General features: G+C 41.1%; 1 protein-coding gene across 1 annotated transcript; it reads left to right on the top strand.

The window, feature by feature from the left end:
* The first annotated feature begins 12173 nt into the window (after positions 1 to 12173).
* LOC115783514 (succinate dehydrogenase [ubiquinone] iron-sulfur subunit, mitochondrial-like) lies at positions 12174 to 16201 on the top strand. The gene is made up of 8 exons (XM_030734377.1): positions 12174 to 12313; positions 14161 to 14294; positions 14403 to 14488; positions 14612 to 14748; positions 14859 to 14975; positions 15159 to 15260; positions 15444 to 15566; positions 15651 to 16201. Exons 1-8 carry the CDS (start codon positions 12254 to 12256, stop codon positions 15729 to 15731), a joined length of 840 nt encoding a protein of 279 aa, XP_030590237.1. The 5' UTR covers positions 12174 to 12253; the 3' UTR covers positions 15732 to 16201.
* Positions 16202 to 16679: the final 478 nt, after the last annotated feature.

Below are 16679 nucleotides of genomic sequence, written 5' to 3'. Positions count from 1 at the left end.
ACTTTGCTTAAAAGTGCCAGGCAAAAAATGTAACTGAACTAATTTCACACAGTCAGACTTTGAAAACAGCACATCAGTCTAAAGAAAGAACTAAAAGAAGATGGGATGCAAAGTTTGGCCTGGTTCACACATCCTACAGCCCATAATCTAATAATTACTTTTACCGTGTTATTTACAGCACATGAAATATAACGCATTGGTAGAAGATTACAGTAGCTCTACACTCCCTAGCATGTGATCAAAGCTCCTTAGTGATCATTTTGTTGGCTTTGGCTTGTGAACTCTGCTGTTCTGAAAAAGGGCTTCCCAGTTTGACTGAGCTCGCCATCTTCATTGTTGGGAGTCTGAGAGGCAGAGAACTCACACTATTCTGACTACATACTGTATATAAAGGATGATTATACCCACTGTGACATCACTCATTGGTTAGTAAAGTCTGATGTAGGCTCAAGACAAGCATGTTTGCCAATTTCTATTGCTTGCATAGTAGCAGTTTCTCAAATGTAAGGTGTCCTATCATTTACAAAATGATGATGGAGCCTATACCAGCTGACATAGGGCGAGAGACAGGGTACACCCTGGACAGGTCACCAGTCTGTTACAGGGCTAACACAGAGAAACAGACAACCATCCACACTCACACCTATGGGCAATTTAGAGTAGCCAATTAACCTCACTCCAGTAAGTGCATGTCTTTGGACTGTGGGAGGAAACTGGAGTTCCCGGAGGAAACCCACGCGGACACAGGGAGAACATGCAAACTCCACACAGAGAGAGAGGCCTGGGCTAAGGTGGAATTGAACCCAGGCCATCTAGATATTATTCTAACTGTGAGGCAGCAGTGCTAACTACCACGCCACCGTGCTGCCCGTAGACCCCAGCTTTTATTTTTTTTAATCAGTTTATATTTTCAATAGTTCTGGCATCATTATCTATATATCAACCTTGGTTTGGGAACAGCCACTGAGTCCTTCATCTGCTTCTTCTGCCACCCTCTGTTGTTCTGACCTCAACTTTCTTGGCAGCAGCTTCGGTAGTTTTCCACCTCGGGAATTTCACACCTTCTAACTCCAGTGTGAGCTTATTTGGATAATAGGACATGTACTTCCCTGGAAACCTCCTTGGCAGCTGTGTTTTCCAAGGCAAATCTGCAACCACTGTCTACTTATTAGGAATTGGGCTTCCTTAGAAACTCTATGAGAGAATGTCAGATTACATGGCAGCGGTCACTGTATATAAAAGCTCTTCACAATCTATGTAGCCAAAGGCTCAGTCTCAATTCAACCAGTTTATTCACCTGATATTTCAAACTCCAGTAAAGTTTCACTGGCCTTCTTGGCAACCAGTCTTTCCATTGGCTCTCCCTCCTCCTAATGACAACTGTCTCATCTTCTCAGTGAGGGATGCTACAGCATCAGCAACCTATACTCATTACATATTCAGCCTTGTTTGTCTTTGCCAAGGTCTCGGTCACTTGAGCTGCCTTGGTTACAATATACTCTGCCACAACTGCAGTCTCGGTTGCTACATTTTTCTGTAGCAGTGGCTACTGACTCAGTTTCCTCAACAAGAGCATGCTGGGAGAGTCCGACTACTGTAGCCTCTGGCTCCTGGACAACATTAGAGATGACAGCATCTAAGTCCTCCTCACTGACATGCCTATGGCCTCAGTTTCTTGCACTAAATTAGCAGCTGTGTCACTTTACTCACCGCAGATTCTTGTATGCTGAAACCTGGGATGACCTTCAGCTGCTGTAAGAGCCTCAGTGAATACAGTATATCCTTCACCTCAAGTACAACAATGTCTGGACCAACAGACATTGTGAACCTCCTCAGTCATGTCATTCACAGCCTCATCCTCCTGCACCAGTTGAATCAAATGGTGCAGGAGGATGATGCCGCAGTTGATGCCACAGCAACAACTTCACTTTCTTTAATGCTGGAGTGGCTGCTTCCACCTGGGCAACTGTTTGTTGTGTAGTTGGAGTTGTATCTTCATTTTGTGCAAATAAAGAAGCTTCTGGTTACTCCTTCAGCCATTGCTGTATAGTGTGTAGATGCATAAAGAGACTGCAGTGATGCAGTGACAAGAGACAACTGAAAGTCAACAAAATTGTGACTACTAGAATGAAGTGGTCAGGGTTAGGCTAGTGTCAGCTTTGATGCATACAGTTAAAGAAGCTACTATTAGGAGTGGTCATAGTTGATCTAAGTTAACTTTAAACGTCTATTGAGTTAAAGCAGAAAAGGTCTGCAGCCTAGAGACGTTTGAGCTTTAACCCAATCTGACTTTTAACCCTATCTAACATTTGACAGTTGGTATTTTTAAATTGAGCAAGCTACTCTGCTTGTGTTGCTGAGGACTTAAACACCATTTCATAAAAGCTGTAAATACGATACTGCACCAGTGTGGTTTCACGAATGAATGCATTACACACACTATAATGCAACTTGAGCTAGCAAAGAAGTGTCTGGGGAGTATCGCTTTCCTTTGCAGTGGTAAATCACCTCAGCTGGGCAGGAGCAACACAAGTTTCTGGTGAACGACAATAAGGGCACTAACTGTCTCACTGCAGCTGGGGGCCCAACGCAAACTTGTCAAGTACGAGTAAACCAATTTTTAGTTATCATCTAGATCTATTAACTCAAAATTTGAAATCCCATCCATGTTGCCATTAAAAGGCCCGGTCATTACTGGACCCAGTCGGTGACCTTTTCACTCATAGCGATGACCTTTTCATGGCCACCCATGCATAGTAAATAAACCAAGACAGCAATGTGTTGCTGTGCTCCCAGCACAGTACAGGAATGCAGTGAGGGTGGCATCAAGGTCCTCACTGCTTCTCTCCTGTGATGCAAAAATCATGACTCATGAATATATGATCAAAAAAAAAAAAACAGGACATCATCACCATGCATATGGTACTGCAGCTGAACTTACTGTAGCTCGCTTATACAAGAACGCGTCTGCTTCAGCTGCAAACAGCAAGACGCCGCAGAGGAAAACATCAAAGAGAATGAGCATTAAAACTGACATTTTCTTAATTAGCCAGTAAATAAAACCAAAAAAAACCCCAACAACAGCTCCATATATAACACTAAAACACAGTCTGCCCTATTCAACCTTCACAGTCAATATTTAACAGCTGATTCACATTATCTAATTCACTGATTGTTAATGGAGCACATTAAAGTGCCTCTCCTCACCTGCTGGTGTTGGCCAGCTCATACACCTTGTGGCAGTGACTCCATTGCTCCCCATGGGTGCCACGTCCCCACCTGTCACAGTGGCACAGTCCATGCTTGAATGGAGAGCCAGTTTCTGAAAGGTAATGGAAAAAGAGGGAAAAAATAGAATAGAATTGCACTGCAGTCTTAAACACATTGGTAAATATCAATTTATTGTGATCTATTATCTGTGATATGTACATAAAATTTTTAAAGATATACGTGAGTTATATAGGTAGGGCATAATTCATAATCTGTACTCTACAGTGCTGTGGTGCCACAGTCAGTTTAAAACAGAAATAAAGTGCATAACATCACATAGAGTTATCCTAGATGTAACCCAGCACAGTGTTAATCAACTGAACCAGGTCTAATAGGTTACATAAATACCGTAGTTTGTAAATCAGGAGTAAAAACGAACCTTTTTATTTATTCAAAAGTCAGTGTTCACACCTTCGACAAGCAATTAAAACCAATAAATAAGAAAAGAAAGAATATTCAAAAGGTTTTCGGCACAGCCTTAGCCATGCAAAGAGAGTTTCTTCCTGTACAGACACATTAAGATCTATCTGTGCAGGCCTTTGTACTGCCCAGTGATTCGACTTGTCACAGCTAATTTCTCTTGTTTCTTCCAAAGCTGCCTGTGTAACCCAGATCAAAGTTGAATCAAGTTAGTTTTATTTCCGTGCAAATTTCATACAGGTGTGTTTTACAGTAAATACATATACTGTAGATATTCCACATAATTAAGGTTACCTTTTAGCTACCTATAACACACACATACACACACACGAGGGCTGCAGAATATCTGAGATATGTATCTTCACCTCATTTAGTTTTTATTTTCTGTACATTCAGGAGACGCGTGATGAGCTGGGTAATCTGATTTCAGCTATAGTCAGAAGGCTGGAACATCTATATATAGACTCAAGAGCAGCATTTGGCATTTTTTTGTAACAGCCGTCCCATGTGAATATGAATACAGACTAAAAAGTTACCAGAATGATGAAACCATGTTAAATAAATTACTCACTCTGGGCACCTTCCCCCCTTTACACAGCTGCTTTTGAAAGATTTAGCCATGAGGAGCTGCTCAATTTAGCATAAATCATTTCAGTCACCTGAAAGTCTCAGAGTTTTATGTTTGAACTCTTAGCATAAATAGAACTACCTAGAATTCATTCATAAGGTAAAAAAAAAAAAAAACTCAAACCAAGCCTGAAAATAATAACTATTTTCAATGCCTTGTTATGTGGATGCGGTGTAGGGGGTTGTAAAGGGTAGCACCTCTGTATGGCACTGGCTGCACATCTACTCAATAGATTTGAGTGCTATTGCACTGGTCCTCCACAACTCACCAATTCTTCACTTACAGCTACAAGTAGTTGTAGTAGCACGACAGTGGCCATACCCTGGAAACTGACTCAGCTGATGGGCTAAACTAAGTGAGGTACACCCAGTCAATGGGATGACATGAATAAGGATGCTAGAAATGATGAGGTAGGCTCAGTATCTTCTGAAGAGAGGCTCACATCTGATGTCAGCCAACTGAAAACAAGAAGAAAGATGCTCAAAGTTGCTACCTGGAATGTAAGGACACTGTACAAACCAGGATGGTATGACAACCTTAAAGCTGAAATGTCAGCTCTGAACGTAGACATGCTAGGCACAGCAGAGACAAGATGTAGTGATGAAAGAAGAACAGCTGATGAAGATGTTGAGATGATATTCTCTGGAGGCAAAGAGCACAAGTATGGCGTTGGCATCATGATGAAGAAGATAATTGTCAGTTTTCTGCCTAAGTCAAAAAGAATCATCATGATGAAGCTGAAGGGAGCACCATTTAATATCAACATCATACAGATTTATGCACCAGCGTCTCACCATGGGGAGGATGAGACTGACATGTACTATGACAACATCAAAAAACAGTGGAGCCCACCAAGTCAGGAGAGATTACCATCCTTATGGGGGACTGGAATGCCAAGGTGGGGGAGAAGAGTGAATACCCAGTTGCAGGGAAATATGTAGTCAGTCAAACGTGGTGAGAGGCTGATTTCTGTCGGACAAACAAGCTAGCCAATACCCACTTTCAGCATCCATTATAAAGAAGATACACCTGGAAGAGCCTGGGGGAAATGCATCGCAACCAGATTGATTACATCATGGTGAATCAACAATACTGCAACCACATCAAACAAGTGAAGACCTATCCTGGTGCAAATGTTGGTTCTGATCACAATCCTGTGGTCATGAACATGAAGGTGAAACTGAAATGTGAAAAAAAGAACAAGATAGTGGATCTGCTTGATAAGAACATACTGAAAGATACCACCTATAAGAACAAGTAAAACATAGTGGTACGCAATATGTATGAGCTGCTCATGAATGAAGACACTCTGCAGGCTGATGGAAGTGATGACATCAGATTACAATGGAAAGCACTCAAGGGGAGTATATTAGAAGCAACCAAAGAAGTGCTACCCAAGAACAAGCATGATAAAAAATAGTCATCGATTACGTGTGATATCCTTAACGAAGATGGAGGAGCGGAAGTGGATCCATCCAAGTACAGACAGCTGAACAAAGAGATGGAATCCAAGCAAGCCAAAGAGGAATGGTGGCATAATAAGTGTGAAGAGGTCAAAATCTTGAAAACCCAACATAGGTCAAAAGATCTGCACAAGAAGGTGAAGGAGATCACAGGAAAAGGAAGGAAAAAGAAAGGCAGCATTGCATTAAGAGTAAAGAAGACAAGTTTCTCTTTGAAGGAGAAATCAAGATCGGATGGCATAAATACGTGATCAACCTGTATGATGATAAAAGAGATAATTCCCCAGCCATACAGGTAACAGATGGTGAACATCCTCCAGTACTCATTACAGAAGTTGAGAAGGCAGTGAAAGACCTGAAAGTAGGAAAAGCACCAGGAAATGATCAGATCACAATTGAAATACTAAAAGCACCCGATGATATAGGCATTCAAATGATCCACTGAATGGTCAAGAAGATGTCTTGCAATGGATCACTACCTGCAGATATGAATGAATCCATATTGGTTTGCCTACTGAAGAAACCCAAAGCTACATTGTGCACAGAATACAGAGGCCTTGTACTCCAAATGATAGTGTGTATCATTTGGATTAGTTGAAGAATAGAAGAGGAGATCAGTGAATTTCAACGTGGATTTACATCTGCAAGGGGCACAAGAGAAGGCATCTTCAACATGAAGATAATCTGTGAACACTATTGCAAAATGAACTGTGAAGTCTATGCATGCTTCATCAATTACAAAAAAATACTCTGACTATGTCAGTCATGAAATGATGATCAAATGCTTAGAAGATATTGGAACTGACACTCATGAAATCAGACTAATAGTCAGCCTCTACTGGATGCAAAGAGCATTTGTAAGTTAATCAAAGCCTTACAGATGCGATTCCAATCAAACAGGGGCTCAGCTATATACTTTCTGAGGTGTATGCGGACACATTTTTACACAGAGATGATTTTCAGAAATATCCAAGACCTCAACGGACTGACCATTGGAGGAATGAATATCAATAATTTCAGATATGCAGATGATACTGTAATTTTAATGACCTGCAGGCAATTATAAATAAAGTGAATGAAATCGAACAGTTATACAACATGAAAATAAATGCCAAGAAAACTAAGGCAATGGTCATAAGCAAGTAACCAATTAAACCAGTGGTTAAAATCACAATAGATGGAGCAAGCATTGACCACCTCTCACAATTCAGCTGTTGGGACAACTGAACACAGATGATGTAGATGTGATAAAGAGATACTCAGAAGGATTGCTTTAGCAAGAATTACCTTCTCCCAAATTGATAAAGTCATTACATCATGAAAGATCACGCTAGATACTGGAAACTGATCCTTCACAGTTATGAATGCTCCACTTTGTTGTATGGTGCAGAAACCTGGACAATATCCAACACACTGGCTAAGAGACTGACAGCTTTGGAACTATGGATGTACTGGAGGGTGATGAGAGTATCATGGAATGCAAAGAAGTCCTGAAAAAGATCAAAGCAAAGAAACACCTCCTGAAGACCGTTCAAGTCCATCCATCCATCCATCCATTCACTTCCGCTTATCCTGGTCAGGGTCGCGGGGGGGCTGGAGCCTATCCCAGCTGTCATAGGGCGAGAGGCAGGGTACACCCTGAACAGGTCGCCAGCCTGTCACAGGGCCCCGTTCAAGTCAAGAACATAAAGTATTTTGGCCACACCATCTGCCACAATCCACTCTAAAGAACACTGACTGAGAGAAGAGTGAAGGACGAGAAAGACCGAGGACTGACAAATATTGGGCATGGGCTCTGAGGCAGCCCATGCAGTCCAGGTTAATGTTGAAAAACTTACAACAAGCATCTTGATGGTTAAACTGTTATTGACAGTGGTTCTTAAAAACATCCAAATAGTCATATTGCTCTAATGTAAATGCATTTATGTAGCTCTACCTCACTAAAATGTGCTATTTAGCCACACATCCTGCATGTATTTGTTGCTTGTGATGATAATGATAAATGATAGATGGATTTTATGAGCAGCACTAACTATCACCACAACTAACATTGGTCTTTTGAAAATATTATGGAAATAGGACATAATTTGACCTTAATATGGTCTTTGATGGCTAACAGTTAACCTGGTGGTCTTCCAGGCAATGATGGTATGTTCAAACCGCCTTCTGACTGTGTCACCCAGCCACAAATGTGGCATTCGTGCTGCCATTGGGGATCAATCAAGCAACTTATGCTAGGAAAAAAAGCAAACATGTTTTCTAACAAACTGTACAGTATATTAATTATTGAAGACCATTGCCTCCCACAAACCCCTACAGTGTTCCTGTGGTGAAAGTGTGACAGAGCCTGACAGGTCTGACAAAGATTAAGCATGGCTGTGAGTTTGTCCCAGACTGAGAGGAAGGCCCTGAATCTCTGCCCAAACACTGCTCCTGCAGTCCTGCCAGGAACACAGCACAATTATCACACTGACTGCTGCCACTATGGCAGCTCCAGTCACTGCTGCCCTCTGAAATTTCTGCTGAAATTGCTACTGAGAGAGATGCTAGAAGATAACAGCAGTTATTCTAATAAGGGTTAAGGAAAGCAGGAAGTCATTTCCTCTCTCACCTCATAGACTCAAGGACAGTTTGTCTGTATTCAGCAGCTTTCGGGTAGATCTGTTCTGTGATCAGATATCTGGATTTTGGCCTACTTTTAATTAGCAGGTGAATAGCAGACTTAAATGATTTAGGGATGCAGTTGTTTCTATTTCGTCTGATTTATTTAGAAACATGTGAACAGTAGCAGAAGTCTGATCTCTGACAGCTTACAGTGGACATAGAGGTAGTTACTGTTTTCCTGACAGAATTATTTTATAATTTGGCATCCAAAACATTTCCATGGAAACAGTTCCTCTTGTTTGGGGGTAATTTTTTTTGTGGCTGCTTTTATTAAAGATGTTCCTTGTTGAGTGTCTCTTGTTGTGTTCTATTAATACCTTTTTGAGATTGCTATAAACAAGTGTGTATAGTCAGTCTCTCTGAGTATAAATAAATAATTGGTTCTGTTGTTTTGCCACTTGGGGGCAGTGGAATAACCTGTAAACACAACATATTATCTTCTTATTAAATAATTATGGTTAAAGGAACAGCAAACAGTTCCCTGTTTGTGTGATATTAATTGGGAGCCCACCTGCTGTATGTAACCTCTGATGCAGTGTACAGTAACACCTGAAGAAAGCACATGGCACTGCTCAATGCTTTACCATGTTTCACCAGTTAGTTGGAAAACCTGTGCTGGTGGTGGTATTTGATTATTATTATTTATTTTTAAAGATTTTTAAAAAGAGACCAGTGAGACTGGCCCCAAACAATAGCAGCAGTAAGTTAGCTAAAAGAGACTAAACACAGCTTAGAATTTAGGCTAAATGAAAGGTAGAGTGATTACATGTCACTATGAATGACTCCTTTCATATTACACCCAGTGACTGTACCCATTGCTAGTATAAAATATTCTTAAATGTACTTTAAAGCAAACTATATAATTGAAATACCTTTAAACACCCTTATTTCTTTTATATAGACTCTCCTCACACTATTTCTTAATATACACTTTTCTTTTTGGTATATTCAGTTTTTAAGATATAACAGCAAAAGCCCAAAAGTAGCCAAAGTAGAGCCATTTCATCGTCACAATAAAAATTTCAATAAAGGTAATATAGTATGAGTGCCCTGAAGCTCAGAGCGCAGGCTATAAAGACACTTAGAGAACCACAAATCTCAGCAAAAGCTGGTCAATCACTGAGTCCCTGTACTGATCAAACACCTCAGTGACTCCTGCAGAAAAGCCTATGTTGTGATCATCATAGCCTTCACAGAAGTGCTTTAACAACATATGATGACTACCAGCGTCCATTCAAAGGGAAAACTGTTGCCTGAGCTCAACCACGCTGTCTACCAAGTTTGTTTTTTTTTTCTTGTTATTGTGCCCTCTAGAGGTGGTACATAAAGTAATCAATCACAACCAATTACATTCACATATACCTCTGGCCAAAACCAGCACAAAAAGCCAAAGTGATGGATGGACGAGAGGTAGAATTTGTGCTCGCTTCTGCCCTTTTCTTTCATGTTCCCTTTTCTCTTTATTCTCTCTTTCTCTGTTGTCCTTCGTCTGCCTCCTTTAGATCTCCTTTGCGTCCTCTTCTATCTCTCTCATCTTGGCATGCTCTTTGTCACTTCGAGTGCAACATTTTACTTATCTTATTGAGCCATTTCTTGGTGAGTCACTTCTCCTCCGTCTCTCTGCACTGTTTCTGTAGCTCCTCTGATTTTTTTCTTTTTCCCAAGCTGTCCTTTTCTGCTGTCTTTCAGCTCTGTTGGATCTTAGTCTCCATCTGTTTCATCTTGGCCAAGTTCTTCAGGTTTATCCATACTAGCATCATTTCAGTTCTAATAGTGGTAAATGTCCCCATCATTATCCTTGGTTTTAACTTGATTTTTTTTCATGGCCCCAGTGTGCTGCATGTGCATGCTTTTTTGGGTGATAAAAAGTATAAAAAGAGCATTTTAGAGAGGCAGAGTTTCTCAGAAGTAAAGATGGGCAGAGGTTCATCAATCTGCAAAATACTGCATCTACAAATTGTGGAACAATTTCAGAATGAAGACTTTAAATATCTCATCACCTACAGTACATAATATCATCAAAAGATTAAGAGAATCTGGAGGAATCTCTGTGCAAGGGACAAGGCCGAAAATCAAGATTGTATGGCCCTGATCATCAGACCCTGAGGCGGCACTGCATTAAAAACAGGCATGATTCATGTAATGAGTCATAGAAATCACTGCATGGGCTCAGGAACACTTCCAGAAATTCCTCTCTGTGTAAACAGCAGGTTAAAGCTCTATCTTGCAAAGAGGAAGCCATATGTGAACATGATTTAGAAACACCACCGTCTTCTCTGGGTAAAAATGGACTCAGGCAAAGTGGAAAACGGTTCTGTGGTCAGGCAAAACATAATTTAAAACAGAGTTTTGTAAAACATGGACACAGTGTTCCTCAGATTGAAGAAGAGAGGTACCATTCAGCTTGTTATCAGCGCTCAGTTCAAAAGCATGCATCTCTGATGGTACGGAGGTGCATCAGTGCCTATAACATTGGCAGCTTGCACATCTGGAAAGGGTCCATCAGTGGCGCCATCCATATAACGTCATTTTCAGGGAAGGCCGTTCACGTTTCAGCAGGACAATGCTAAAGTGGAAACTGCAGCTATTCCAGCATCATGGCTTCATAGTAGAAGAGTCCGGGTGCTGAACTGCTCTGCCTCCCTGCATTTCACCAACTGAAAACATCTGGAGCATCATGAAATGGAAAATATGACAAAGAAGACCCAGGACTGTCCAGAAACTCAGCTGGTCTCCTCAGTTCCTAGACCTTTATGGACTGTTGTTAAAAGACCCCGCACAGTGGTAAATATGGCCCTGTCCCAATATTTTTAAGATGTGTTGCTGCCATCAAATATAAAATGAGCTATTATTTTCATATTTACATTTTCTCAGTTTAAAAATATGTTTTCTGTGTTTTACTGTGAATGAAATATGGACTTGTGAGATCTGTAAATTATTACATTCTGTTTTTATGCAACATTTTCAGATTTGGGGTTGTTGGCAGATGCTGTCTTCTTGCCCCACGTTTGTCTGAGGACAGGCATGATGTTGCTTGAGCTACTTCATGAAACTGTAACCTGCACGCTGCGGTAACTCTGCTGTCTTGGGAGCTGTAATACGATCGTTGCTCCTTAAGCATTGTTTGGGTTTATGTGTGTGGGCCAAGGACAAAATGTGCACAAGTCATTATAAAGTGCAAAGTGCAACAATATTTTGTATGTTTGCTTTCTTGAGATGACCCAAAAATATACATATAAACTTATAAGAAAAGAACTTATAAGAAAATAAACCATGTAAATAAACATAAAGTGTTACAGAGTGGCTGAAAGTGAAAAATCAAATCTAAAATATGCTTTTTAAAAAAAAAAAGATAAATAGATAGATCAATGGATTATAAATGGACAACAACAATTAGCGTGTGGGGACAAAGGGAAATGAATACAATCATTAACTAAGATAAACAACGTGGCGCATGAGGGAAGTATGTAACTGACCCTCCTTTCCAGCAAAGAGAGTTGTGAAAGAGACTCATGCATTTGCTGCATTCAAGTGCTGTCGGAAAAATATGGATGACCAATGAATTAACCGGCCCTGTTATGTGATTAAGCAGAGTTTCTGTGCGCAAATATGATCATTAACACATTCCCGCTGGATGCTTCATGTAGTCCTGCACCCTCTCCAGCTGGAGAATAACTTTAAATATTTTGGAGAGAGCACGTGAAGGCAACAGCGAAGACGTTGCGGGCGTGGTTTCGGCTCCTGACAGGGGCGCAGACAGTAGACTGTGGAGCGGTGCAGCGACTGTCAGAAACATCCGGGCAGAAAGATGTCGGTGGCGTGTCTGAGTCGAAAGGTTTTGGTTTTAAGGAATTCTGGTATGATGGTGGTAAGTAAAAAAAACGACTGAATTCAATATTAGAACCTCGCAAACTTCACTGAGAAATGTAAATGTTAGTAATAGGTTGTTTTGCTTTACTGTTTATTTTGTGCTAGGCTGCAGGATATTATCACAAAACGATCTGAAACTACTCAACAAGCGTTCAAGCTATGCCTATGTGTAAATTTGACAAAATGCTGAATAGTAAAATAATAAGAGTGTCAGTGTCAAGGACAAACTGTTGGACAACTTTTATTGTCCTCTTAAAGACCTCTATATCAAGTATATAAGCTGTAGACTTAACAATTTCACATAAATATGTCAGGTACGGTTACATTAAATCCATCTTTCATTGTCCTGTAAGAGTCAGTTAGATAACCAAAGCCTGCAAGGTGATGTAACACTTTCAAGTCAGTTCATCCAAGCCTCCACTAGGGGGAGACGCCATACTTTCTTAAACAAAAGGAGCCTACAGTAAGTAACTGTTTAAATATATAACACAATAAAGACTTTTAGTTGATCTTAGGGTATCTTGACTGTGCTGTCTGTTATAATAATTGCTAATAAGTTTTACTTATTGTTTATTTGAGTTAATGTGTACTATTCTCTTAAGTTCCAGGATATTTCCAGATTAGTTTCAGATGACCTAGCCAGCAGCAATGTCACATTAGGAAGTGTCCCTTTTGTTCGTAACTCATGTTTTTAATCAGACTTTGTTGTACTGTTCTTAATATAAAAATACCTTGAGAACCTGAAATTTCCCATTATACCATGTTCATTTGTAACTCATCTTCCATCCATCCATCCATCCATCCATCCATCCATCCATCCATCCATTTGAGTTGTGTCATGGGGGCAGCAGCCTAAGCAGAGAAACCTAGACCCCTCTCTCCCCAGCCACCTCCAGCTTAACCGGGGGACCTTCAAGGCATTCCCAGGTCTACCCCAGGGCCTCCTCCTCAACTGGCTCCTTTCGATGTGGAGGAGCAGCGGCTCTACAATGAGCCCCTCTCAAATGACTGCACTCATCAACCTGTCTCTAAGGGAGAGGCCAGCCACCCTTCAGAGGAAGCTCATTTCTGCCGTTTGTATTCGCGATCTTGTTCTTTCAGTGACTACCAAAGTTCATGACCATAGGTGAGAGTAGGGACGTAGACTGACCGGTAAATCAACAGCTTTGCATTTACACTCAACTCCCTCTTTACCATAACGGACTGGTGTAGCGTCAGGATCACTACAGCCGCAGTCTGTTTGTCAATCTCCCACTCCCCTCACTCGTGAACAAGATACTTACTCCAAGATACTTAAAGTCCTGCACTTGGGGTAGCAACTCATCCCTGAACCAGAGTGGGCACTTCACCCTTTTCCAGCTGAGGGCCATGGCCTCAGAGACTTAGAGGTGGTAATTCTCATAGCTGCCACTTCACACTTGGCTGCGAACTGCTCCAATGCAAGCTGGAGGCCAGCACCTGATGAAGCCAACAGGCCCGCATCATCCACAAAAAGCAGAGATGAGATTCTGAGGCCACCAATGTGGAAGCCTTCTGCTACTTGGCTATGCCTAGAAATTCTGTCCATAAAAATTATGAACAGAATCGCGGACAAAGGGCAGCCTTGGTGGAGTCCAGCACCCACCAGAAACAAGTCCGACTCAGGAGGATGAAATGTTGGTCTAGCGTTCTGCAACCAAGATGAAAAAACGCATTGTTCCTCCTGAATCCGAGGTTCGACTAACGGACAAACTCTCCTTTCCAGCACCCTGGCATAGACCTTCCCGGGGCAAGCTAAGGAGTGTGGTCCCTAAATCATCTTTGTTTTGTGTATTCAGCATTGTTTGTTTATTATCTGCTTTACAGATGGTGCGGTATGCTCAGACTGCAACTGCTCCGGCTCCTGAACCCACGATCAAAAAGTTCCAGGTTTACCGCTGGGACCCCGACAAACCCGGAGACAAACCACGAATGCAGACGTACGAAATCGATCTCAACACGTAAGTCATGACTGGGAAGTTGAACAGAAGATTGCTGTGGGGTGTTTTACTTTTTACTCCACATTTGTTGTCATTTTCTTTTCTACTGACATGTCTCTGTAAAAACAGCTGTGGTCCAATGGTTCTGGATGCCCTCAATAAGATCAAGAACGAAATAGACCCCACGCTCACATTCAGACGTTCGTGCCGTGAGGGTGAGAAAGGCCACTTGGATTCTACTCGTACATAATAATGTGAACAATTTCTGCTCCTTTAAAAACAAAAGAGGGACCCTTTTTGCCAGATTTCACTGACTTGGTGTTTGTAAATATCTTCAGGTATCTGTGGCTCATGTGCCATGAATATAAATGGAGGAAACACACTGGCCTGCCTCAACAAAATTGACGCCAACACTAGCAAACCCACCAAAATCTACCCGCTTCCACACATGTATGTCGTGAAAGATCTTGTACCTGTAAGTACTGCGAGTGGAGAAAATGTTTCTTTCTATGTTAAATAAAAAAGAATTACATAGAAGGGAGTATATTTTGGTCCATTCATCATGCCTGTCCTCATTACCACCAGGATATGAGCAACTTCTATGCGCAGTACAAATCCATTGAACCCTACCTGAAAAAGAAAGATGAATCTCAGGAGGGGAAGCAGCAGTATTTCCAGTCAGTGGAGGACAGACAGAAGCTGGTAAACAACAAACTCCTTCTTTTAACCTCTACAGAATTCACACATGATTAATGGGATTGTTAAACATTAAGTGATTCATTTGATAGCAGTGTTTTAGCTGCTAATATTGCCCTTGCATTGAAATGTCTGCTGTTTTTAGGAAACAGGCACAATAAGCTGGTACCTAACTGTCTAACTTAACAGGATGGCCTGTATGAGTGCATCCTCTGTGCCTGCTGCAGCACCAGCTGTCCCAGCTACTGGTGGAATGGAGACAAATACCTGGGGCCCGCTGTCCTGATGCAGGTGGGTAAAGACGCTTTTAGAAAATCCATCTTGTGTTTTTAGTTATGACATACATTAGACTGTAGTCCTCTTTACACAGGAGGAAATTAAATCACAGGGTGAACATCAAGTGAAAGAAAAAGCCCATTCATTATAGTTTTCACTTCATTCAGTGATACTGAAGTCTGTGTTATTATCCCACAGGCATACAGGTGGTTGATCGACTCCCGTGACGAATTCACCGAGGAACGTCTGTCTAAACTTCAGGACCCCTTCTCACTGTACCGCTGCCACACTATCATGAACTGCACCAAGACTTGCCCCAAGGTACTCAGATATGATGAAAACACACACACTTCCTCAGAGTTAAATGACTTTCAGTTTCTCACTGTCTGACTCACTGCTCTCCAGGGACTCAACCCGGGAAAGGCTATCGCAGAGATCAAGAAAATGATGGCGACTTACAAAGAGAAGAAAGCAGCAGCTTCATGAACATGTGAAAATGAAACTGGTTCAGGATCCACTAATAATAATACCTCAAACTCAGGAAGATGTGGTCAGCCAGCCACAAACTTTGCCTACAGCAGCACATGTTGTGTTCTTGATGAGTGTCTGAGTTGTGTGGGTGAGTGTGTTTAAGGGAGCAGGAAGATGGAAATTCTGAGAAAAGGGTTCCAGAAAGTATTGTACAAAATATATCAAGTGTTGCAACATGTTGGACAACAGTTCTGCTTTTTGCATACTGTACTACATTTGCTTGAAATTGTATCAGAATAGTCATTAAACATGAGTTAAGCTCAATATGGAGGATGCGCCCTTTTAATTGCTGATTGCCTTTTCAAACTTGCAGTAATTGATACTGCAGGATAATGAGAAACACACATATCAAATGTTTCGTCACAGTGACATGATTTTGTGTTTTTTATGGCAATAAACCTGCACTTGTTGCTAAATGAGAACGAGCTCCAACTGCATCCTAAAGTAAAACATGTTTTCACAGCAAATTTCAAATTGTGATGTTCTACACCTGCAAGCTGCCCAACAACTACCAGGCTGCATGAGTTATCATGTAAACAGGAGCATTTTTGGACATGAATCTTTTTAGCAGAATTAGTAATATAACCAAGTAATATTGTATCCATGTAGGGTAAAGCCATTTACACACTGGCACCTCTAATACATGGTTTATTGACTGGTTTAAAACAGGCCTTTGGGAGATGGCTAACAAAGTGAATACAATGGGTTCGCATACAAATATAGAAAATGGGCTTTCCTACCTCAGTTACAAGCAGCTTTGTTATTTCTGGCCATTTGATAAAAGTAAAATGTATTTAGTTTAAATAAATTAACTCCACTAACAACCCCCCCCAAACTACCAACAGTTTAAAAGTAAGTGTACCGCAGTCTTGGTCATTTTCCTGTGGTAGAAGACCACAGCTA

Source organism: Archocentrus centrarchus, chromosome 7, assembly GCF_007364275.1.
Source record: "Archocentrus centrarchus isolate MPI-CPG fArcCen1 chromosome 7, fArcCen1, whole genome shotgun sequence".
NCBI lineage: Eukaryota > Metazoa > Chordata > Actinopteri > Cichliformes > Cichlidae > Archocentrus > Archocentrus centrarchus.
The sequence above is the reverse complement of the archived record's forward strand: the minus strand, read 5'-3'. Positions and strand labels throughout refer to the sequence as shown.